Source organism: Pseudonaja textilis, chromosome 15 (genome assembly GCF_049901715.1).
Source record: "Pseudonaja textilis isolate UNSWEBS1 chromosome 15, rPseTex1.2, whole genome shotgun sequence".
NCBI lineage: Eukaryota > Metazoa > Chordata > Lepidosauria > Squamata > Elapidae > Pseudonaja > Pseudonaja textilis.
This window is the reverse complement of record NC_142004.1, coordinates 10,726,977-10,752,420: the sequence shown is the minus strand read 5'-3', so window position 1 is coordinate 10,752,420 and position 25,444 is coordinate 10,726,977. Positions and strand designations below refer to the sequence as shown.

Here is a 25,444-nt window from a genome sequence, read left to right as displayed (position 1 = left end):
GAGAGAGAGAGAGAGCGCGCCACTCTCTCCCCATTTCGGTTGGGAAAGCTTGCAGGATCTTGGCTCGGCTCCAATTTTACTTTTTATTATTTTTCTTTTTTTGCACTTTGCAATCTGGAGGGAATCTGGGAGGGGCCGAGCGGGTCTCTGGGAAAAGCCTCGGCTGTTTTTGCATCCGTTACAAGAAACGGAACGACGCCAAGGAAAAAGACTGGCGTTCAGCTCAATGCAAGGGCATGCCGGTTTGCAAAGCGTGGGCCCCTCTTTTGCAAGACCCACGCCCCTTTAAGATGTGTGACGGGGCAGGGGGGCTGGGGGCCACTCAAAGACCTGCCCTCCGGCTGAGAGGTCCCGGTGCCTGGCCTCCAATGACATTCAACTAGATGACAGCTTAACAAAGCTGGAAGGGACCTCGTAGGCCATCTAGTCCAACCTCCCCCTGCCCAAGCAGGAGGCCCCACACCATTTCTGACAGATGGCACTCCAGTCTCTTCTTGAAAGCTTCCAGGGATGAAGCTCCCACAACTTCCCAAGGCAACTTCTGTTCTACGGGTGGATTGCTCTCCCTGTCAAAAAATTCCTCCTTATTTCCAGGTTGAATTTCTCCTTGATCAGTTCCCATCGTTATTCCTTGTCTGGCCTTCAGTTGCTTTCGAAAATAGCTTGACCCCCCCCCCGCTCCTCCTCTCTGGAGCAGCCCCTCAAATACTGGAAGACCGCTCTCCGGTCTCCCCTGGTCCTTCTCTTCCCTAGACCAGCCACGCCCAGTTCCTGTAACCAAACCAACTCTCGCTTCAAACTTGCAGAGCGCACCACACGTGTGTGCCGAGTATGTCCTCGGAACCAGCTGTTGCATCCCCCTCTGTCAGATCTCACTCCCCCCCTCCTCGCATTGTCTCTGACTCATCCCTGCGTCTCCGACACAGAATATTTACCTGAAAACCTGCTTTGTAATGAGTTCCTTTAAGCACTGCCTGGAAAAGATTTCCGACTGTTTCGAGGTCAACCCCGGTCCTTCTCATCAGAGATGGGGAGCACCGGAGGGGTGGGGGGTGGGGGGCAGAACGGGGACAGGATTGTTAAATAATTCCTTCCCTTCCCCCCAAGTTCAATGGGGAGATTGCAATGCAGGCAAGTCCTCAACTTATGACTGCAAGCCAAGCCCCCAAATTTCCACGACTCGGCGAGACAAGTGAGGTGAATTTTGCTCCATTTTATGACCTCTCCTGCCACCGCCCTTCAGTGAATCCCTGCAGTTGTTAAAACAACATGGTCGTTAAGTGAATCAGCCTTCCCTGGTCACAAAGGTCACAAAAGGGGATCATGTAACCACGGGACACTGCAACCGTCATAAATATGAGACAGATGCCAATTATCCAAGTTTTGATCACATGACGGGGGGGGGGGGGAACGCTGCAACGGTCCTAAAGTGTGAAAAACGGTCATAAGTCACTTTTTTCCCCAGTACCATTGTAACCTCAAATGGTCACTAAGCAAACTGTTGTAAGTTGAGGACAACCTACACATAGCCAAGCTTCTTCTACAAGTTGCTGGATCGGTTCCCGCAGAAGAAGAGGGAAGGTTGTCCATTTGTTGTTTTGTATTCTTCTAACCCGTCTCTGATGTCAATCAGCCAAGCAACATGTGATGACCCAAAGGGGCGTGGCACAAAGGCAACACAGTCAGATAATCAGTAGGAATAACTCTACTAGCTCCAACTTTGCCCCCAGTGTCCTGGTTACCTTCTGGGCTGGAGAAAAACTCTCCCGGGAACAGCCTTGGGCTGCAGAGAATCAAGTCCAAAACATGTTCAACACAAACTGTAACTTAAAGTCCAAACAAGCCAAATTGAAGCAATTAGTTTGGCAGGGCAGGAGCAAGAATTTCAGACTTGAAGGCATGGCAAAACTCACACGGTTGGGAAGATGCCAGGAACACAGATAAGCAAAATCAACACAAGATAAAGTACGTTTGCTTCCAGCAGCTGCTGCAGTCAGCCTTCAAGTTCTTTTAAATTCTCATTCCCAGGTGTGGCTAATGAAGGGAATCAGGGCCCTTTCCTCCCCTGTAAGCCATGCAACCCCGTTGCTCCCTTCTCCATTCCTCCCTGCATGCCTTAGGATGAAGAGGGGCTGGGCCGGGATCTTTCTCTGAACTCCCTCTCCCTTGTTCTACCTCTACCCTGCTCTGCCCAGCCGGACTTTGCCCTTCCCCAGTTTCCTCCACAGCCAACAGAGCCGCACTCCCACTCCCTGTCAGCTGTTCATCTTCCTCCTCAGATTCAGATTCCGACAGGGGCAGGACACAATGATCTTGCCTAGAACCAAGACTTGATCCCACAGCAGCTACCAAAGATTAAACTCAGAAGTCCTGCTAAATAATAATCAGGAAGTTTTTTTAACTCTTGCTCTTTCTCCAGAAAATCTGTTTATCAGCCTCTTTGTGATGATACAATCCTCTGCTGGGGCACAAAATGTGATTTGGACATGAAGGCCAACCCTTAGTGGCAAACTAGCTGAGAAAATAGAAATATTAAGGATTACAGCAGGGTTTCTAGACCTTGGTGACTTTAAGATGGGTGGACTTAAACTCCCAGAATTCCACAGGCCAGCCACGGTGGCTGAGGGATTCTGGGAGTTGAGATCCAACAAGTCTTAAAGTTGTTTTTTTTTTCCCCCCAAAATGGCAACTAGATTTCCCTATGTTTTTTGCTTGAAGACGTTTCGCTTCTCATCCGAGAAGCTTCTTCCGTTCTGGCTGACTTCTGACTTCCACTAGAATGGAAGAAGCTTCTCGGACTGAGAAGCAAAATGACTTCAAGCAAAACCAAAGTCCCAGTTGCCTTTTGAAAAAGCCTTTGGGACAAGCATGACTTGGCACGATCGAGAATCTCCGCAGACATTGAAGTTGCCAAGGTTGGGACCCCTGGTCCAAGCGAAAACGGACCAAGATATTCAGCCTCATCCCGGAGAAACATCTCACCTTCTGCTTCGACCTCCTCGGCCATCTCTTCCTCGTTGCCGCTGGTGCCCGACCCATCCTGGCCCATCTCTTCGTCCTCGGTCACCGGGGGGAAAGCTCTCTCCTCGTTTTGGATCGCAGAGCTCTTTTTCTTCTTTCTCCGAGAGTTCCTTTCTCTCTCCTGAGCAAACCACAACAGAAAAGGAAGGTTATGAATCTTGGTGGATCCCCATCTTGTCGCCACTGGCAGCAAAGACGAACTATTTTGTTAAACACACACATACACACAGACACAAGGAGGTTGAAACAGCCATCCTTGAAAATAGCAAGGGCTGAAAGGAGTGCAAATTGCCTTCCAGGGACCTGGGATTGGAGAAAATGTTTTATATAGCAATGCAAAACACACAAAAAATATGACAAACCTAAAAAGAAAGAAGCTAAGATTCCGAGAATTGGCTTAAAATAGCCATTTTTGCAAGTATTTTTGCTAAGTTGGCTCGACCTCCCCAACATCACAACTTCTTACAGCATCAACTGCACCGCAGAAGGAAGGAAAAGAGTTACACAACCACACCTACAGGAACACCCACAATTGCATGCCTGCTGTTACTACTTCGGTCCATCGCATTAATATTACCCATGAAGTGTGTGTGTGTGTGTGTGTGTGTGTGTGTGTGTGTGTGTAAAATACTTTGAAATTTTTACTCCAGCTTTACAAAAAGACCTAGAATTCATCATTTGGCACCTCTGCTCACTATAATTCTGATCTCATCCTGGGAAGATGCAAGGAGAGACAGTTTGGTCTAGTGGTTAAAGCACCAGGCTAAAAACCAGGAAATGGTGAATTCTTGTCTTGGGCATGAAAAAGAACGAAGAAAAACCCTGGCTTGGTGATTTTCTTAAATTTTTTGCAAAAAACTATTGGACTAAAATACATACATGGTTATTAAAAAATGTTAAACCAGAAATATTTTTGTTGGATATTTTACCCAAACCGTATAATAAAGGGAACATGTATCTAATCTTACATGTCTTGGCAGCAGCAGGAATTGTGTTTGCACAACGTTGGAAAAATGAAGAGATCCCTTCAGACGAAAGCGTTATAAATAAAAATATTAGAATGCGCAGAGAGGGACAGATTGACAGTAAAAATAAAGGAGAAGGTAGAAAACAGAATACTTCCTAACATGGGATTTGTTTTACCAATGGCTCACTAACAGAAACAGAGGTTAGAAAGTAAAAAAAGATTAAGAGAATGATAGATAAACTAATCTTATTATTACTATGAGTTTATTATTAATGATACCTTTTCCCTGAAAATATGACCTGCCCTGAAAGTAAGCCCTAGCTTGATTTTTACACCTGCACTCGATATAAGTCCTACCCCCAAAATAAGCCCTAATTAAGATCCTACCCACTCCAGAGTGGACGGGTAAAAATTAAACTGGGGTGGGTGGAGCTGCCCTACTACTTACCTTTGGACAGTTGTAGCCCGGTCTCGCACACCCCGACACCTGCCTCGCTGGCCGATTCCTTCTGCAGCCGGCAAGGCTGGCAAGGCTTTCCTGAAGGCCTCTACAGCTGGTAACAAAGCTCTGGATCGATCCGGTGCTATTATCGGCTGCAAAGGCCTTCAGGAAAACCTTTCCAGCCGCAGAAGGAGTTCCTGAAGGCCTCTGACAGAGAAAAGGAGGCTGGGAGCGACGCGTGCAAGTGAGATTAGTCAGTGGAGGATATCCCCTGAAAATAAGACCTGGTGCCTTTTCTGGTGACAAAAAAAAATAAATAAATTACAAGACAGGGTCTTATTTTCGGGGAAACACTGTAATGTATCTTATGATCACTATTATGCTTATCATTTTGTTATTCCAAACTAATTGTTCCTGGACAACACGCTGTTCCGATTTTTTAAAAAAACATTGCTTTCCTCTTCTTTTTGCTTTTCTAACGTGGGTTTTCTCTTGGAATAAACTCGAATAAAATGGGGAAGAAGAAAAAACAAACAAAAACCCAAACAACGACGGATTTCATGGGCACAGGAGAGCCTCGGCTGAGTTTGAACTCCTGCCAGACACACCATTTGGATAAGTGCACATTATCAGGGCTGCTTGATGATGCGAACACAAGCCGCGGCAACGCTGCCGTTACTATGGCGAAGCGGTCCCGGGCGCGTCCGCCTCTTCCTTGCGTCCTGGGTGACTCATGCCAACCCTGAGGGAGCATCGAAAATGAACAACTGGGGAACCAGCTTTGGAGGGCACGCTGTTCTCTCCCAAAGGCTTTCCGCTTGGAGCACGGAGGGTCAAGGCAAAAGAGGGATTTAAAATAAATAAATAAAACCATCAACTTGAAATTAAAAATCACGGCGCTCCAGATGTGACCCGGGAACTGCACGGTCCAGGATGAAGGTGAAAGGCAGGGTAGGAAATGCTTCCCCAGGTTAATCGTCCTCATTACTATGAGTTTATTATTGAATGATTATGTATATTATGATTACTATGTCAGGTCAAGAAGCAACAGGTGGAAACTAATCAAAGAGAGAAGCAACTTAAGAGCTAAGGAGAAATTTCCTGACCGTGAGAATAATAATTAAAAAGTGGAACAACTTGCCTCCAGAAGTTGTAAATGTTCCTACACTGGAAGTTTTTAAAAAAGATGTTGGACAACCATTTGCCTGAAGTGGTGTATGATTTTCCTGCCTAGGCAGGGGGTTGGACTAGAGGACCTCCAAGGTCCCTTCACAACCTCTGGGGACCAGGGAAAGGTTTGCCCCACCTGGAGGAGCGTGGCTTCCAAAGGAAGGTCTGCAATCCTCGACTTCAGTCAGAGCTGACGAAGCTCCTTGGATGAGAAGCAAGACTTTTTCAAAAGAAGAAAGTCCAACTGCGTCTGGAAAAGATATCTTTGGGACAACCATGACCTGAAGGACTTTTAGCTATACAATTTGGGATGAGCCCCACTGGAGTGGAGTGGGAGTAGGATTGGATTCCCAGAGGAAAAAACCTGGAACCATTTGCACCACTCACGGGACGCCAAAGACACAGATAAACCTCCAAGTGGCCTCAAGGACCCTCTCAAAGGATGCAAACGACCAGCTGTCTGCAAGGAGTATTAAAATCCTTCCTTTCCCCACCATCCAAGTCAGAGCTGAAGAAGCTTCTTGGAGGAGAAGTGAAAGGTCTTCAAAAGAAAAAACAAGGCAGGTCCAGTTGCCTCCTGAAAAAAAAAGCGCCGTTGGGTATTCCCAAGCCACCTTTCCGACCTGTTTTAAACTGGGTTTGAGTCCTTCCGTTCGATGTATCTTTGGCCCAGCCCCTCCCGCTGGGTTGTGTGCACGCGGAGTAGCAAATGTTTAGGAAAAAAACGGGATGCTAGATTAACCCAAAGCTTTTTGTTCCCTCCCTCTCTCTCTCTCTCTGTTCAGATTTATGACATCTGTTGTTACAGCAAACAATAGCGTGGGATCTTTTTTTTCCTTTTTAAGAAAGAAAGAAAGAAAGAATAATGGCAACGCAAAGCAGCTGAGCCGTTCATTGTTCTTTTGCCAAAAAAGAAAACAAGAGAAACTCCAAAAAAAAAACCTGCTGGTCTGAAGAAAATGATCGAGACAGGCAAATGACATCAATCAGGAAGATGCAGAGAAGAGAGAGAGAGAGAGAGAGAGAGACCTTTAACAGCTACTCCTCGACATACGACCATAAGGAAACCGCCCCGTTACAGTTGTAAATCACAAAGGTCGTAAAAAATAAATATGTTCAAATGCGCTGTGAGTTTGGAGCCTCTACACCCATGTAAGAGACCCCACTCTACCTGTCCTTGAAGTCTATGAACCTGGTGCCAATTCATCTAGCCTGCTACTAACTCAGATTCCTAGTCTGGTGAATGGCTAGTCTAGTGGAGAGAAGAACCAGGGGAGACAGGAGAGCAGCCTTCCAATATTTGAGGGGCTGCCACAGAGAGGAGGAAGGGGGTCAAACTATTCTCCAAAGCACCTGAAGGCCAGACTAGGAATAATAATGGATGGAAACTGACCAAGGAGAGATTCAACCTGGAAATAAGGAGGAATTTTCTGACAGGGAGATCAACCAACCCACGGAACAGAAGTTGCCTTCAGAAGTTATGGGAGCTTCATCAATGGAGGCTTTTTCAAGAAGATATTGGATTGCCTTCTGCCAGAAATGGTGTAGGGTCACCTGCTTGGGCAAGGGGGTGGGACTAGATGACCTACAAGGTCCCTTCCAACTCTGTTAATCTGAATCTATCTAAGACGATCAAAGATCTTGAGACTAAAACACAGGAAGAGCGGTTGCAGGAACTGGGCCTGGCTAGTCTAGTGAAGAAAAAGACTAGGGGTGACAGGAGACCAGCCTTCCAGTATTTGAGGGAGGGGCTGCCACAGAGAGGAGGAGGGGGTCAAGCTGTTTTCCAGGGCCCCTGATGGCCAGACAAGGAATAATGGGTGGAAACTGAACAAGGAGAGATTCAACCTGGAAATTAAGGAGGAATTTTCTCACAGTGAGGACAATTAACCAATGGAACAACCTGCCACTAGAAGTGGTGGGTGTTCCATCACCGAAGGTTTTTAAGAAGAGAAAGGATAAGTGTTTGTCTGAAATAGTATAGGGTTTCCTGCTTGTGCAGGGGGTTGGACTACAGGACCTCCAAGGTCCCTTCCAACTCTATTAGTCTGTTATTCAAAAGGAACGGGTGCGCCATCGCCGGAGGCCTTTAAGAAGAGACTGGACAACTTTTTGGTCTCGAATGGTAGAGAGTTTCCTGCCAGAGCAGGGGGTTGGACTAGAAGACCTCCAAAGTTCCCTTCCGACTCTGCTATCCTGAAAAGCAGAGCTCCCCAAGCTGAAAAGCGCAGAATTTAAACCCTCCCTTTCAACGCCTTGAACCTTTTAACCCCGAGTGTTCAGCCTGTTTTCCATTCAAGCTCCAGAACTCAAGAAGAGGCTACTATTCAAATCCTAGGATGCTAATAGGGTTGTTTTTTTAAAAAAATAAAAAAAAAGCTGCTTTTTTTGCGTCATCACCACCCTCTGGTACGATCCTGGCATTCGGCGGCATTTGGTGAGGACTGTAGAGGGCTGGGACCAAGCCGAAGGAATCCAATTAGCCGATTTCCCCAGGATGCTCGTACGGTTTTCCAAACCTTATGTCTAGGTTGAATCTCTCCTGGATCAGTTTCCATCATTGTTCCTTGTCTGGCTTTCCGGTGCTTTGGAAAATAGCTTGACCCCTTCCTCCTCTCTGTGGCAGCCCCTCAAATATTGGAAGGCTGCTCTCCTGTCTCCCCTGGTCCTTCTCTTCATTAGACTAGCCAGGCCCAGTTCCTACAACCGTTCATTATATGTTTTAGCCTCCCGTGGTCACAGGATTCATATTCAGAGGCTTGGCAACTGGCAGGTACACACGACAGTTGCAGAGTCCCAAGGTTACGTGGCATGCCCAGCCAGCAAGCCACACCCAGCCAGTCACATGACCACCAAGCCACATCCACAGATTAGGCCACACCCACAGAACCAGTGGTGAAGAACTTGGAATCCCACCCCTGATGCGATCCCCTTTTTACAACCTTCGGATCCGCAAAAGTCAATGTGGAGGACAGATTCAACTTAACAAGCGTGTTACCTGCTTCACACCTGCATTGATTTATTTAACAAGCGCGGCAGGAAAGTTAGACCAATGGAGCCAAAAAAGCTCCCTTCCCAACGGTCTCACATAGCAGCTGAAACGTTGGGCTCGATTGTGGTCGTAAATCGAGGGCTCTCCGGCAGAGTTAAATCTGGCTTCGCAGCCCTCTCTGCCGTCTGCTGCCTCCTTCTCGCCTGATTTGTACGATTGTTCGTTTCTCTTCTCCTTCCGGTGTAGGGTCTCCTGCTTAGGCGGGGGGTTGGACTAGATGACCTACAAGGTCCCATCCAACTACCTGTATCTTTCTCTGCAAATTTCACACTTATTGCTCAGTTCTTGTTCTTGTTCTCATTCTCTCTCTCTCTTTCTCTCACACACACACATACACAATTAACTCCCTTGCTTACTCCTAGTCTGCCTGACAGCTGTTGTTGCCGCTGAACCTCTCTTCTGTGTCACTTTTTAGGCAACAGATAAGTGCACAAACACAACGGACACGCTCACACTTACTGTACCTAAGCCATACTACTCAACTCCACGCCACTAATACGGTGTATAATTTATTTATTTTTTTTGGGGGGGGGGAGGCTGGGTTTTTAAATTTTCTGCAAAGACAGCTCAAGATACCAAACACGAGTTGGAAAGGGGGAAAAAAAAAGTGGAAAAGAAGAAAAAAGTGGAAAAGAAAGAGGAGTATGGGGATTTTTTTTTCCTTCTTACGTATCCAACTCAGTTGAACAAGCCATCATATATGGCTTGATGGTGGTTGGCTTAGGGACAGTCTGCCATACAAAGCCACCTTTCCTCTCATCTATTCCAGCTTGACTCCTTGGCTTCTTCCAAAACCCAGGGGTTTGCGGGCATTCGTTTAACGACTGTCACAACAGCACTGAACGGCACTGATGACCAGTCTTTGCACTTATGACCACTGCACACCTCCACAGTCAAGTAACCGAAATTCAGGCGCTTAGCAAGCGGCGCATATTTATGACGGTTTCAACGTCCCCGGGATGCGGGGTGGCCCTTTGCAACTTCCCCAGCCGGCTTCCAACCCGGGTCTGCTTAACGACTGCATGATTTACTTAACGACTCCCCCCCCCCAAAAGACTGCAAAATCAGGTTCAACTCATTTTAACAACCGCCTTGCTTAGCAACGGAAATTCTGCTCCCAATTTTGGTCACAAGTCGAGGACTCTTTCCCAAAGACTATTTGTTCTTTTTTTCAGCTGTTTGCTTTCTAAGCTTTTTCAAGGTTTCCTTTTCTTCTTCTTCTTCTTCTTCTTCTTCTTCTTCTTCTTCTTCTTCTTCTTCTTCTTCTTCTTCTTCTTCTTCTTCTTCTTCTTCTTCTTCTTCTTCTTCTTCTTCTTCTTCTTCTTCTTCTTCTTCTTCTTCTTCTTTCTTCTTCTTCTTCTTCTTCTTCTTCTTCTTCTTCTTCTTCTTCTTCTTCTTCTTCTTCTTCTTCTTCTTCTTCTTCTTCTTCTTCTTCTTCTTCTTCTTCTTCTTCTATTATATTTTAAGGGAACTTTCACCCTAAAATAACATCCAAGGCCTCCAGCCCCTACTGCCTTGGGACCCAAAAATGATTTTAATTCATGGTGTTTTTTTCTTTTTCAAACCGGTGGTTTTATTTGGGATGTTTTAGATTTGATTTACATGCGTTCTTTTATGCTTTTATTGAACGTGCTCGGCTGCAGCCCTTCGCTGGAAGGGGAGAGATAACTCTTTGGGATAATAATTATGAAAAAGGAAGAGATTTGGCCTCAGAAAAGCGACAGAACGGATGGAGCCAATGTGGTATCCGAAGAGCTGGGTGCCTTGAAATACACTCTATAAAGCCTTAGTGAGACCACACCTAGAGTATTGCACCCAGTTTGGGTCACCACACTATAAAAAGATGTTGAGGCTCTAGAAAAAGTGCAGAGAAAATCAACCAGGAGGATTAGGGGTCTGGAGATTAAAACATATGAAGAACGGTTGCAGGAACTGGGGTTGGCTAGTCTAGGGAAGAGAAGGACCAGGGGAGACAGGATAGCATTGCTCCAATATTTGAGGGGCTTCCCCAGAGAGGAGCTATTTTCCAAAGCCCCCGAAGGCCAGACAAGGAATAATGGATGGAAACTGAAAAAGGAGAGATTCAACCTGGAAATATGGAGAGATTTTCTGACAGTGAGAACAGTGTAAATATTGAATTTTTTATTTAAAAAAAAGAGCAACTTTTACCCAAAATCAGGCAAAGCAGGCAGGCAGATGAGTCGTTCACAGAATCATTCAGTGATCTATCTATCTGCCATCGGCTAGCTCAGCCTGTCACATAAAATTTCCTTGCCGTGAGTCTGCACCGAATAATAGAACCTTCAATCCTAGGGGAGGTTCGGCTGTGCTTAAAAGCAGAGCCGAAGATCTAAAGACTAGCTAGAAAGCAAGAAATCCAACCATTTCCTGCTTCCTAGCTAATCTAAATCTCCCGGCACAGCAGAACAGCTGATGGTTGGAAAAAGGAAAAATAGCAATTTAGCAGGCAAATTTGCCGGGTAAGGAGGGAGTAGGCGGGGAGGGTTCCCGCGGGCCATGTGGGCGCGCAAGCCTTGTGTTTCTGCGCAGCCTGGATTAATTGCCTTGGGGGGGTGCTCTGGGGGTGAGATTTCTCTGCGGCCCATCAAAATTTTCTCATGGTCCACCAGTGGGCTGCGGCCCACTGGTTGGCGACCGCTATTCTATTCTATTCTATTCTATTCTATTCCATTCCATTCCACTCCACTCCACTCTACTCCACTCTCCACTCCATTCCATTCATTATTCTATTCTATTCTATTCTATTCTATTCTATTCTATTCTATTCTATTCTATTCTATTCTATTCTATTCTACTCCACTCTCCACTCCATTCCATTCATTATTCTATTCTATTCTATTCTATTCTATTCTATTCTATTCTATTCTATATTCCAATATCCTATATTGACTGTTTCCTAGTGTGATTTGATTGCTTCTTGTACCCTATGACTATTATTAAGTGTTGTACCTGAGGATTCTTGACTCTTGACGAAAGTACCTTTTCTTTTACGTACACAGAGAGTATATACAGCCTCAGTGGAGCAATGGTTAAGAGTTCAGCTAGCTGCAGCCAGCTGCCTGCAATTTGTCAGTTCGAATCCCACCAGGCTCACGGTTGACTCAATCTTCCCTCCTTCCGAGGTGGGTAAAATGACGACCCAGATTGTTGGAAGCAAAAGGCTGACTCTGTAAACCGCTTAGGCTGTAAAGCAGTGTATAAGTATAAGTGCTACTGCTATACGCACCAAGGCAAATTCCTTGTGTGTCCCATCACACTTAGCCAATAAAGAATTCTATTCTATTCTGGATGACTGTGTACCATCTCCCATAAACCACAACTTGGCAAATAGTTTTTTTCCTCCAGAGTCAAAACATTTGGCCACGAAGCCGGCTCAGCAAAGGTTTGTTAAGACGTATACACAACCCCATCTTAAGCGCTTACACCAAGCCAGGCCAGCAGGTAAACACCGACACACACACACACACACACACACACAAACCCGGAGGAAACAACTCCAAGTCGCAAGGCTTGGCCTTGGATGTGAAGTCCATTTTTTTTCCCCGCTTACCATTTTCAATTTGTGCTGCTGCAGGATCTCATCCAGGTTTTGCCTTTTCTTGTAGTTGAAGTAGAAGTTTTTGCACTGCGAGACGCTCTTCGACCCCACCATGCGGGCAATGGCGGACCAGTTGCGTCCATGTTCAAGGAGACCTGGGTGGACAAGGCAGAAAAGCAGAAGGTTAAAAAAAAAAAGCAGGTACAGGAAGGTGGTTGAAGGCAGAGAGCTTTTTTTAAAAAAAGGCTTTAGTTTTAGTTTAGCTTACTTGATTGTCATTGCACCCCGTACAACAAAATCAAACCTCGCCTTCAGTGCACATCATGACCATGAAAATAAACACAAGCACACAATTTCACCCTCCACACATTGAACCGAAAATCCCCGACACTGCACCAACACTGCACTATGTAGTAGAATTCAACAGAGCTCCTGCCCTGGGATAGAAGCTGTTTTTCAGCCTATTTGTCCTTGTTTTTATTCTCCTGTAACATCTGCCAGATGGTAATAGTTCAAAAAAAAGGGGTGCTCAGGATGAGATGGACCTTTGAGAATGTTTTGAACTTTTTTAAGGTAGCAGGAGGATGTTTTGAACTTTCTTAAAGCTCTTCCAAAGAGGGGAGAGGGCAATTGCATTCTATACAATTAATATTCTGTTAATATTGCCCTATACAACAGAATGCAATAGAGCTACTGCCCTGGGATAGAAGCTGTTTTTCAGCCTGTTTGCCTATTTGTCCTTGTTTTTATTCTCCTGTAACATCTGCCAGTGGTAATAGTTCAAAAAAAGGTGAAGATGTTTTGAACTTTCTTAAGGTTAATTAATATTGTGTTAACATTGCCCTATACAATAGAATGCAATAGAGCTACTGCCCTGGGATAGAAGCTGTTTTTCAGCCTGTTTGTCCTTGTTTTTATTATCCTGTACCATCTGCCAGATGGTAATAGTTGAACGGTCGTAAGTGTGAAAAACGGTCCCAAGTGACTTTTTTCAGTGCCGTTGTAACCTCAGTTGCTAAGAGAACTGTTGTAAGCCAACAACTTCCCGTATTTAGGATTTGATTGACGCTCTGCTTTTTGGCTCTTGCCAGCTCCCTATCTTCTCATGGACCTACGGAGTCAGTTTGATTTCCTATCTCGCCTGTTTCTTCGAATCGCCGCGCTGATTTTTAGGACGACGCAAAGCATAGATCCGGCCCGTTGTTTTTGATCGAAGCATCCACAGAGGTTTAGCCCAAACCCTCCAAAAGTATCCAAGCCATTCAGGTCAACAACAGGGACATGACAAGCACCTCCACCAGGAAAAATTCCAGAATGTGACGGAATAAGAAAAAAAAACCCTAAACGCTAACCAAGTAGCAAAACAGACAAAATCTCAGCGGTAAACCCATCGGTCGGTTTTTTTTCCCCCTTGCTCGGGGTTGTGTCAAATGCCTTTTGAATGAAAGTACGCTAAACTCTGCCAAAGGAGAACCCTTCTCTCTCCCTCTATTTATTTTTTATTTATTTTTATTTTATTCTCCTCTCTCTCTCTCCCTCTCCTCTCTATCTCTCTCCCTTTCTTTTTCTCTCTCATCTCACTCTCTCTCTCTCTCAAAGGAAGAGAAAGGGAGAGAGAGGGCCATAAAACCACAGTTAATCTTCTCCAGATTAAAAATAATAAAATAAAAGGCAGGAGGATAAAAATAGACGTCGGAATAACGCCTGAGAACTTTGAGGATGGGATGAAAATTGCTTCATCCGCCTGTCATTTGACTCAGGAATCGGGAAGGTGCAACTGTGTTTGTCTTGGCACCTGTTGAGAATTTGAAATTTGTTTCTCTCTTTTTTTTTTCCTCCCCTTCTTCTTTTGCTCCAGCCCGCTGGGTTTGCACCAACCCCAACGTTCCTGGGAAACTTTGGAGAGTTTCGCAAACACCCCTAGTAAACAACTCCTTTTAGCCTTCATTTTCAAAAAATATTTTTTTTTTAAAAAAAAGGAACCTGGCAACCCAGAATGGATTTCCCGGAGGTCTTTTGATCGCTCTCCAAAAACCCTAAACTTGGGGGGAAAGTCCCTTCTCTTTTTTTCCTCTTTTGCTTCCTCCCTTGAATAAAGTGGCCTGCTTCACAGGGCTGTTGTAACGCTGTCTGTCTTGGGTGGAAACTGGATTGCGCTGCACCTTCTGTTCTGTGGTCGAATCTGAACTCGTGCCCGGTCCTAATCTGCGGTGTTTTTATTTTTTCACCGCTGGGGTGTTTAGCTAAAGTTGAGTCTCACCTATGTTCGCCTTTTGGGGCTGTTAAGACCCCAAAGGTGGAGAGAGACGCTCCTTGCAAGCTCTGCCAAACTTTGCAAACTTTTCAACAAACTACCTTGAAAAATAAAATAACGCCACATCCCGATGAATGGGCAGAATTCAAGGGGCTGGCATGAAAAATGCATCCTCGTGCCCATCAGAAAACGCCAGGAGGGGGCTCTAGAGCTTTAAGGAGGCTTCAAACCCAGGCTGGCATCACACCTGCTTGATCCTGTGAGGTCTACTCCGTGGGTATCGCCCACGTACGTCCCCGCCCGCCCATCTTCCCAGCAGCAGCCGACACTTGGCACACACAGCTGCCCTTATCTTTCCAGCACCTCCGAGTAAAAAAACACACACACACACACCAACACCTGCTTTTCAAAACTATAATTACACACACACACACACACACACACACACACACACACACACGCCTGGGGAAAGACGTGGCTCCTGCCAGGAAAACACCCAGTGTGTCCCACACAGCTGGGAAAAGCCCCCTCCCCAGTAAGTTGCGCTCCCTACAAACTCCACGCCTGCCTGCCCGCCTTCCCTTCCCCGCTGCTCTTAAAAAGTCCCTGCTAAAATTTCAAACTTTTAGGAATTAAAAAACAAAAACAAAAAACCTGAAGAATGTCTCCCATCCCAGCCAGATCTGGCCGTTGGGAGGTCCGGTGCAGAGGGCACGGGTGTTTGGGCATCACCCACCGGGGACCTTCCCACCAGGAACCACGCCAGTGGGACACTCCCTCCTCCTCCTCCTCCTCCTCCTCCCCTCCCTCCCACATCTCGCACACTCAAAAACAGCTCAGATTTTCCACTTCTCCTCTCCCGCCTCTTGCCCGCCCTTACAAGCCCCCTCTCTCCCCCCCCCAGCCCCGACTTACATCCTGGTCCACATTCATCTGCTGGTTGCTCGACCGAAACCATACGCGGGGAAGGAGGCAGGCGGATTCTCAGGAGTTTGGGGAAGGAGGAGGAGGAGGAGGAGGTCAGGCCAAACAAAGCAACCTCCCCTCCGCCAGATTAAAAAAAAAAAAAATCCAAGAAAAGGAAAAGAAGAAGACGAAGAGACGAGGCTAATTCGGATGCTCTCTTCCTCCTCCTCCTCCTCCTCCTCTTTGCTGGCTCAGATGTCGCTGTTGCGTTCCTGCTCGCGGCGCGCGGACTCTCTCCGGGCCGTCCCAGAGAAGAGGCATGTGCGCCCAGCCGCCACCGCTGCTCCGGGGAGGGTTTTTCTGCCGCCGGTGCCAAGTCCAAAGTGGGGGAAAGGTCAGCCGATCCCTGAAGGCTTCCCTCCTCCTCCTCCTCCTCCTCCTCCTCCCCTGGCAGTGCCAATCCTCCAACTTGGTCTGCGCCTCCCTCCTCTTCTTCCGAGCGAGCGCAGACTCCCACCTGCTCGCTCCCCGAGCGCCTGCTTCCCAGCCTCGCGTGTGTGTGTGTGTGTGTGTGTGTGTGTGTGTGTGTGTGTGTGTGTGTTGTCTCTTTTAAGGAGGAGCGAGAGGATTCGATTCCCTTCCCTCCCCAGCCTCCACAAACTCCCTTGCCAGCCTTCGCCTGCCTTTCCCCCAGCAAGCAGCTCCGGGTGCCAGGAGGGGCAGGAAGGGAAGGGGGAGGAGGAGGAGGAGGAGGAGGAGGAGGAGGAAGCAGCCCAAAGAGACAAGAGATTTTGGGAGAAGGGCCGAAACGTGCAGGCGGGTGCAGCCTTCGGGGAGGCTGGGGAAAGGAGGAAGAGGAGGAGGAGGAGGAGGGGAAGGGCTGGCTTGTAAGGGAGGAAGTAGGAAGCGCCGTGGGGAGCTAGTAGCCCCCCCCCTCTCTGTTTCCCCGCCCTCCTACCCTGCCCCTATGTGACCCAGAAGTTTGCTCCGTCTGAATGTGACCTCTAGACAGCGTCCACAAGCCGCGTGGCATCGGCCCAAGACGACAAGGGTGCGGCCAACTTGGCAAGCCTTCCCCTCCTTCTCTCTCTCTCTCTCTCTCTCTCTCTCTCTCTTTCCCTCCCTCCCTCTCTCTCTCTCTCTGTCAACAGCAGGGGAAAAGAAAGCCAGGAAAACAAAGCCTTCCTTAATCGCTTCCTTCTCTCTGATCTGAATCAAAGGGGTTGTTCTTGGCAGCCGCTCCCACGCAAACGGGGACCCCCCTCCAGCCGGGCCTCTGTTTTTCTCACCCGCCCCCCCTTTCCACACACACACACACACACACACAGACACACATATACACACTTCCTGGAGGAAGGTGGATTTGATCCTAAACCTTTTGGCTCGCAAGGCAGGCCAGATCAGAATTCTGGGAACGCAGGAGGGGCCGGCGGGGAGGCTGGGCAGAAAAGGGGGAGCCGCCCTTCCCCCAAAAATGAGTGGGGTCCCCCCCACTCAAAGGCAGGAAAGTGAGGGGTGCATGCTTCCCCCCCCCTCCCCCATGCAAGGAGATGCATCTCTCTACCCCCAATGTAGAAAGCTTTGGAGTGGGTAGAAAGGGGGGGTCCCCCTCCCGGGAAGGAATCCATCAAGAGCCCCGTTTATTGGGGAGACTCGAAGTCCCTCCTCAAAGGCAGGAAACGGAGGGGTGCATGCTTGCTCCCCCCAATGCAAGGATCTGCATCTTTCCTGCCCCCCCTCCAAATGCAGTGAACTTTAGAGTGGGCAAAAGAGGGACCGCCCCGCTCCCCAGGAATGGACCCACCGAGAGCCCCGTTATTGGGGACACCCAAAGCCCAAGGCAGGAAACTGGATGCATGCTTCCCCCACCATGCAAGGACTTGTATCTTTCCTACCCCCAAAAAAGCAGAAGGGTGCAAAATCCCTTGTGCAAATCTTAGCACCGATTTAGTGCACCTACAAGGGGCAACGTAAACAGTCCCAGCTCTGGGCAGGACAACCAGACCAGACTGTTCCCTTCCCCCCACCACCCCACCCCAACTCTCTTCCCCTCTAAGAAAACACCCCTTTCTCCCAAACCCCGCACAGCACCAAGAATGGACAGCCCAGGGTCAAAACCAAACTTCAAAGCGTCGGCAGGGACCCCAATTTTCTGAATTAAGCGGTGCCACCAACGTTAAAAAAAAAAGCTCACGAGCCAAAAACTCCTCAGAGGGGCCAGAAGAAAAGAAAGAATGGTGTGTGTGTGTGTGTGTGTGTGTGTGTGTGTGTGTGTGTAAGCAAGCTGGGGGGGGTGCTGAATTCTGCAGCTGGTATAAATTATGCAAATTGGGTTCGTTTGCATACAGCCTGGATTATAGACAGTTTTGAGTCAGCTCCTGGAGACGGAGAAGGCTTGGAAGAGGTGGATAGAGAGACTGGAAGGTGGGGTCTAAAAGCGCCTCTTCCGGTAAGCAGGACAGAATAACAAGACTCGGGAGGGACGTCCGAGGTCTTCGACCCTTTGCTGGCTGGGGAATTCTGGGAGTTGAAGTCCTCCAGGCTTCAAGTTACCAAGGTTGGAGACCCCTGTTCTAGTCCACACACACACCCTGCACAAACAGGACACCCTACATACCAACCCGTGGTTGCCAACCCAGTGGGCCGGGGATCGCTGGAGGTCCACAGAGAAAACGGTGGTGGTCCGCAGAGAGATGTCACCCTCCCAAAGCAATTAATCCAGGCTGCATGGGAACACAAGGCTGCACCACTCACGTGGCCCGTGGGAACATAAGGCTTGTATCACTTGCATGGCGAACAACACAAGGTAGCGAGGGGAGAGGGGAAAGGACGGCGGGGGGACTTGTCCCACGTGCCCCGTGCGCCTAGCTTGGCCGGGCTGCTTCTTTCCACTTCTTTCTTCTTCTGCTTTTGGCTGCATGCAAGGAAAGCAGCAGAAGTCTTTCTTTCTCTCCCGCAACCTCTGCCAGAAATGAGTCTTTGGGACCCTGTAAGACATCTGCTCCAAGAGGCTGCGCCGTCAAAGACTCATTTCTGGAGGAATTTGGGGCAGAGAAAGGAAGACTTCTGTTGCTTCTGCTGCTTTCCTTGCATGAAGCCAAAAGTCTCTCTCTCTCTCTCTCTCTCTCTCCGCATGAGAACGGAGCTGGAGATGGTATCCTGCAATCCCAAATAAAGAATGATTGATTGGTAGGAAAACACGATGGGGAATTTTCCTGCAGACTTTTTGGGGGGATTTTCCCAGGGTCTCTGCTGTTTTTCGCAGAGACCCTGGGAAAATGTCAGCAAGCCACCGTTAGTCAAAATTCATATTAGTGGTCTGTGGGATTTAAAATTATGAGTTTGGTGGTCCCTGAGATCCAAACGGTTGGCGACCCCCTCTTCTTTGGGGCAGCCTCTCAAATATTGGAAGACTGCTATCATGTCGTTCCCCGCAGCCAGTCCTTCTTTTCATTAAACTAGACATACCCAATTCTAGCAACCATTCCTTGTATGTTTTAGCCTTCCAGTCTAAATCAACTTTATGACTCTTCTCTGCATTCAACATCTTTTTTTATATCGCGGTGACCAAAATAGGGTGCAATATTCCAAGTGTGTTCTTACCAAGGCATTATACCAGCTAGACCAGGCTAAATACTTATGGAAATGTAGAACAAGTTAGAACAGGCTCTTTCGACGTTCTTCAACTCTCTAAAGGCCAGCAAAGGAGCAGAACAGAGTAGAACAGAGTTGGAAGGGACCTTGAAGGTCTGCTAGTCCAACCCCCTGCTCAAGCAGGAGATCCTATACCTGTGATGGCGAACCTACGGCACGCAGAGCCATTTGTGCGGGCCTGCAAGCTCCAGGCAAACTTACCTCACTGCACATGTGCGTGCCTCCCAGCTGATTTTCAGGCCTCCTTTGGCCTCCTGGAAATACCGGAAGTGACAAAACGGGCCCATTTTTCAACCTCCAAAGGCTGCAGAGGCTTCCCTTGAGCCTCTGGGTGGCCGAAAAAGGTCCCAAAATCAGCTGAGAGAGGCGTACATGCACAATGCAGTTAAGGGGGTGGGGGGAAGATCACGCGCACATGCGCAGGGGGCGTGGGAAGCCCCGCGCACATTGCCTTCTGGGTGCCGGCACGAGGGCATGCGCGTGAGAGCACAATTTTCGGCACAGGAGACCAAAAAGGTTAGCCGCCACTGTCCTATACCGTTCCATCAATGGACTTCCATAATTCCATTATTTCCAGGATGCACAGTTGAATAAAAGTCTGGGAATAACCGTATCTTCCACGAACAAGTTTCTATACTCTACCAAGCAAAGATCTGGATGAATTTGGAGTCCAGCAGAAATTTATATTTCTTACCAACACATCGAACAGGCGAAGTCCACTCCGCTCAATGTTACTTATCACTGTTTGATGCCAACAATGTTATTTATTTAGGGTGGAGATTCTCCGTAATTTTAAAGGATTCTCTTCTAAAAGGATGTGTGAGGTAGGTGTTCCCAGACTGAATTTGGTCTTCAAGAAGGAGAACAACTTGACCTCCCGCACTTCTTGATGGCAGCCCCTCAAATATTTTATTGTTGCTATCATGTGGGAGATGACCCAGTCACAGAACTGGAAGGGCCCATAGAGGTCTTCTAATCCAACCCCCTGCTCAAGCAGAAACCTTATACCATTTCAGACAGATTCTCGTCCAGTCTCTTCTTGAACAGTAATGGAGCACCCACAATTTCTGGAGGCAAATGGTTCTATTAATTTATTGTTCTTGCCATCCAGAAATATCTTAGTTCTAGGTTGCTTCTCTCCTTGATTAATTTCCATTCATTGCTTCTTGTCCCGCCTCTTCTGGTGCTTTGGAGAATAGCTTGACTCCCTCTTCTTTGGGGCAGCCCCTCAAATATTGAAACACCGCTATCATGTCACCCTTAGTCTTTCTTTTCCCTAGACTGGCTATAACCAATTTCTGCAATGGTTCTTCGTATATTTTAGCCTCCATTCCCCCCTATATTTTAGCCTCACTATATTTTAGACATGCCCAATTGCCTGTAACCGTTCAAGGTATGTTTTAACCTCCAGCCCCATAATCATCTTTGTTGCTCTTCTCTGCACTCTTTTCTAGAGTCTCAACGTATTATTTTTTTAGATCCTGCTGGCCAAAACTGGATGCAGAAAACCCACCTATCTGGACTTCATCCAGATCTGACAGCTGCCAAACTCCCATACTTTTAAACAACCTGGTGCATGCTGGAAAATGGAAGTCCCCTCCTGTTGGAGGGTGCCCAGATTACGGAAGATCACTTTAAATCCATGCCAGGGTATGCCAACTCTCTCCAAGGAACTTCGTATTTTCCTTCTGGGCTAGGAATTGATTTGGCTTCCTATAATTGGGAGGCTACTTTGGAAGAAAGAAAGAAAGAATAAAAAAAAAACCCAAAAAGAAAAGCTCTAAGCATAGGAACCTCAGCCCACAATTACAGCCTCTGCTGAATGTTTAGGCAGTCTGTGGGATTGTGGGTTTATTACACCATAAAAGTGTCACTGAGCGCAGGGTCTGTTTTGTGTCTGCTCACTTTGGCGTTAATTGCAGGGTGTGGTCCTCCTTTTGTCTCCCCCACCCCAGCCCCACAAAATCTCTCCTCCTTCCACTTCGACCTCCTGCTGGAGGCCTAGATCCTATGTCTACTCACTTCTTGCAAGGAGCAACAAACCAACGCCACCTGCCACCAGCAAAGCCATTTTGGTGCCATCGGCAGAGTCACACTGAGCCACCTTAAAGCATTACACGGGCACGAAACGAAAACCCTGTTCAGAGAGCAACAGAGGCAAATATTTGTAGCTCGGGGCTGAATTGTGGGGTCCTTGGGGATCTCTGAGCTGGGTGGTTTTCTTGCAGACATTTCACGACCGAACTAGGTAACTACATCAGTGTTAAAAGGGACTGGGGTTTGTAGCAAAGAAGAGGAGGAGGAAGGTGGGAAGAAGGAGTATTGTGGGGTCCTTGGTGCTCTCTGAGCTTAGTGGTTTTCTTGCAGAGACATTTTACAATCCAACTAGGGAACGTCATCAGTGCTATAAGGTTGTTGGGTTTGCTCTCTGTTTATATATGATGGTTTGCCCTGTCTGTGTTGGTGGGAGTATTCTAGATGGTTCCTTGACAGAGCTGTTGTTGACTGTTTGGTTGGTTGTTTGAGTTGGTAAGTTTCTTGACCTGGAGTATTGTTTACTTCTTGACTGTCGTGTTAGTCTTGGTGTTAAACTCTGCTCATATTGGGTATTAATTGCTGGGGAGGAGGGTTTTTTGTTTCCATTTTGGCTAAGCAAGCCACTAGTGTACAAAAAGAGAACAAACCCTACTTCCTTACTACTAGAACTGATGACGTTACCTAGTTTGGTAATGAAATGTCTGCAAGAAAACAACCAAGCTCAGAGCACACCAAGGATCCTGTTTCAGACACCCAGCCAGCCACTACATCCTCCCTGGTTTTTCTCCCAAATGCGTAACAGAAAATATCAGACATCTCCTAAATTGGGTCAGATTCTCATACACAACGGCAAACCTTTACACACGATCTTAGCAACTCCTGAATTTGTCCGAAACAAAATAAAAGCGTTGATCTCTAGAGTCAAACGCTTACAAGCAAAATCCGGAGGCTTCCATCTGCCGCGCAAAACAACCTTCAATCTTGCGGTGGCCAGAGATGGCGTTACCCCCGCCAAGCAACACAACCGACAACTGGAGCTTCCAACATGCTCTCTCACAATGGGCGTCTTGCAAAGAAAAAGGAAGCCAGACACTTACCTTTCTTGGCCGTTTCCATCTCCTCCTCTGTCCAGCGAGAACTTTCGTTCATCTCCAGAGAAGCTGGTAGAAAGAAAAGAAGAGATTAGGCTGAAAAACAAATTGCTTGGGGTGTGTGTGTGTGTGTGTGTGTGTGTGTGTGTGTAAAACATAGTGACAGGCCATTTGCAATGACCTTCCTATCGAACCTGACTTTCTTCGCCTTAGGCACAAAAGTCGGCTAGCTGGCTTTGGGCCAATCTCCGGGAGATGGCGAGTTCTAGTTCCTGCCTTAGGATTGAAAACCAGCTGGGTGGCTTTGGGCAAAATCATCAGGAGAAGGTGAGTTCTAGTCCTACCTTAGGCATGGAATCTTGGAGATAGTCCAAACAAGAGCTAGTTTGGTGTAATGGTTAAAGGGTTGGCTTAGAAACCAGGAAACTGGGAGTTCTAGTCCCGCCTTAGCCAGGAAAACCAGCGGGGTGACTTGGGGCCAATCACCAGGAGACAGGAGTTCTAGTTCCTGCTTAGGCATGAAAGCCAGCTGGGTGACTTGGGGCCAATCTCACCAGGAGACAGGGAGTTCTAGTCCCGCCTTAGCCAGGAAAACCAACGGGATGACTTGGGGCCAATCACCAGGAGACAGGGAGTTCTAGTTCCTGCTTAGGCATGAAAGCCAGCTAGGTGACTTGGGGCCAATCTCACCAGGAGACAGGGAGTTCTAGTCCCGCCTTAGCCAGGAAAACCAACGGGATGACTTGGGGCCAATCACCAGGAGACAGGGGTTCTAGTTCCTGCTTAGGCATGAAAGCCAGCAGGGTGACTTGGGGCCAATCTCACCAGGAGACAGGGAGTTCTAGTCCCGCCTTAGCCAGGAAAACCAGCGGGATGACTTGGGGCCAATCACCAGGAGACAGGGAGTTCTAGTTCCTGCTTGAGGCATGAAAGCCAGCTAGGTGACTTGGGGCCAATCTCACCAGGAGACAGGGAGTTCTAGTCCCGCCTTAGCCAGGAAAACCAACGGGATGACTTGGGGCCAATCACCAGGAGACAGGGAGTTCTAGTTCCTGCTTAGGCATGAAAGCCAGCTGGGTGACTTGGGGCCAATCTCACCAGGAGACAGGGAGTTCTAGTCCCGCCTTAGCCAGGAAAACCAACAGGGATGACTTGGGGCCAATCACCAGGAGACAGGGAGTTCTAGTTCCTGCTTGGCATGAAAAGCCAGCTAGGTGACTTGGGGCCAATCTCACCAGGAGACAGGGAGTTCTAGTCCCGCCTTAGCCAGGAAAACCAACGGGATGACTTGGGGCCAATCACCAGGAGACAGGGAGTTCTAGTTCCTGCTTAGGCATGAAAGCCAGCTGGGTGACTTGGGGCCAATCTCACCAGGAGACAGGGAGTTCTAGTCCCGCCTTAGCCAGGAAAACCAACGGGATGACTTGGGGCCAATCACCAGGAGACAGGGAGTTCTAGTTCCTGCTTAGGCATGAAAGCCAGCTAGGTGACTTGGGGCCAATCTCACCAGGAGACAGGGAGTTCTAGTCCCGCCTTAGCCAGGAAAACCAACGGGATGACTTGGGGCCAATCACCAGGAGACAGGGAGTTCTAGTTCCTGCTTAGGCATGAAAGCCAGCTGGGTGACTTGGGGCCAATCTCACCAGGAGACAGGGAGTTCTAGTCCCGCCTTAGCCAGGAAAACCAACAGGATGACTTGGGGCCAATCACCAGGAGACAGGGAGTTCTAGTTCCTGCTTAGGCATGAAAGCCAGCTAGGTGACTTGGGGCCAATCTCACCAGGAGACTGGGAGTTCTAGTCCCGCCTTAGTCATCTAAACCAGCTGGGTTTGACTTTGGGTCACCCAGCTGGTTTATATATCTCCCAGGCCAATCCTGAGAGAGGGGTTGTTTTTCTTGGAAAACAACAGGGTTGTTTTTCCTGGAAAAATAGAACGAGGAAGAAGTATGATGTATGTTCTCCACCTTGAGTTATTTATAAAAATAACAAGAGCAGGCATAAAATAAAATGCAAATTAAAAGGTAATGAAAGCAGGAATAAAACAAAAATAAAAAAGAGGAAAAGCTACTACTGTTAATCATCTTATCTTGACGGTCCTGATTCTCAGACCTTCACTAATAAAAAACAAAGCTGGAGCACTAGAAGCAAATCACACAGGAGCCAAACCAACGTGCAGCTAAAGTCAGCCATGGGGGCTAAATCCAGCTCTCTGCCAGTTCAAACTCTACCAGTTGAATCACCTACCAACAGATCCTCCCATTCAAGCTAATCCACACGGACAATTTCCAAAATGAGATTTCTCAGTTCTGCACAGCCCTCAAGTGGCCAAGAGAGGCAACTTCTCCAGACCGGTCTGCAGAGAAGGAAGTGGCTTCCTAAAGGATTTTTAATCCAAAATTTGTCATCTCCTGTCCTACTTCTTCACTCCGGCTCCACCCGTGTGTTTTGGAATAAATCTCTCGGCACGCCCTTCCAGGTTGTCCTAGAAAACCAGCCCCATTTCTATGACTTCGCTACCTGTATCGTCTGCCACTTCCAAAGCAAAAGAGAATTAAATGCGTTTTATGCTTATTGGCCCTGTTTGTGAAAGCAATGCCTTTGGTTCAGGCTGAATTTTATATATGTTTTATATATATTTCAAACTCAATTGTGGGTTGTAAGTTGAGGACTCGTGTACATCACAGGGGGATGGTAGGTAGGTAGAGATGATAGACAGACAGATATGATAGGTAGGTAGGTCTAGATAAATAGGTAGGTAGGTAGGTATATATAGAAAGATATAGGGAGAGAGGGAGGGAGGGAGGGAGAGAGAGAGAGAGAGAGAGAGAACAGCAAAGAATGTTCTTTCTGTGCCAACTCAGAAAGCTCAAACTGCCCAAGGAGCTGCTGATCCAGTTCTACAGACGAATCATTGAGTCTGTCATCTGCACCTCTACAGCTGTCTGGTTTGGTTCTGCAACCCAACAGGACAGACACAGACTTCAGAGAGTAATTAGGACGGCAGAAAAAAACAATTACTACCAACCTGCCTTCCATCAAGGACTTGTATACTGCATGAGTCATAAAGAGGGCTGAGAAAATATCTACAGACCCCTCACATCCTGGACATAAACTGTTTCAACTCCTACCCTCAAAACGACGCTATAGAGCCCTGCACACCAGAACAACTAGAAACAAGGAGAGTTTTTTTCCCCGGAAGCCACCACTCTACTAAACAAATAATTCACCCAACACTGTACAACTATTGACTAAGTCTGCACTACTATTACTGTTAATCTTCTCATCACTCC

General features: G+C 47.6%; 1 protein-coding gene across 24 annotated transcripts in view; it reads right to left on the bottom strand.

Annotated features, from left to right (window-relative positions):
* Window positions 1-25,444, bottom strand: part of NCOR2 (nuclear receptor corepressor 2) — a 192,824-nt gene that overhangs the window by 65,534 nt on the left and 101,846 nt on the right. For all 24 annotated transcript variants that reach the window (XM_087913480.1, XM_087913491.1, XM_087913494.1 and 21 more), the window contains 3 exons: window positions 22,160-22,222; window positions 12,224-12,366; window positions 2,983-3,142 (listed from right to left, as the gene is read on the bottom strand). In XM_087913480.1, coding sequence (XP_087769606.1) covers window positions 2,983-3,142; window positions 12,224-12,366; window positions 22,160-22,222 — 366 coding nt within the window. The remainder of the gene's footprint in view (window positions 1-2,982; window positions 3,143-12,223; window positions 12,367-22,159; window positions 22,223-25,444) is intronic.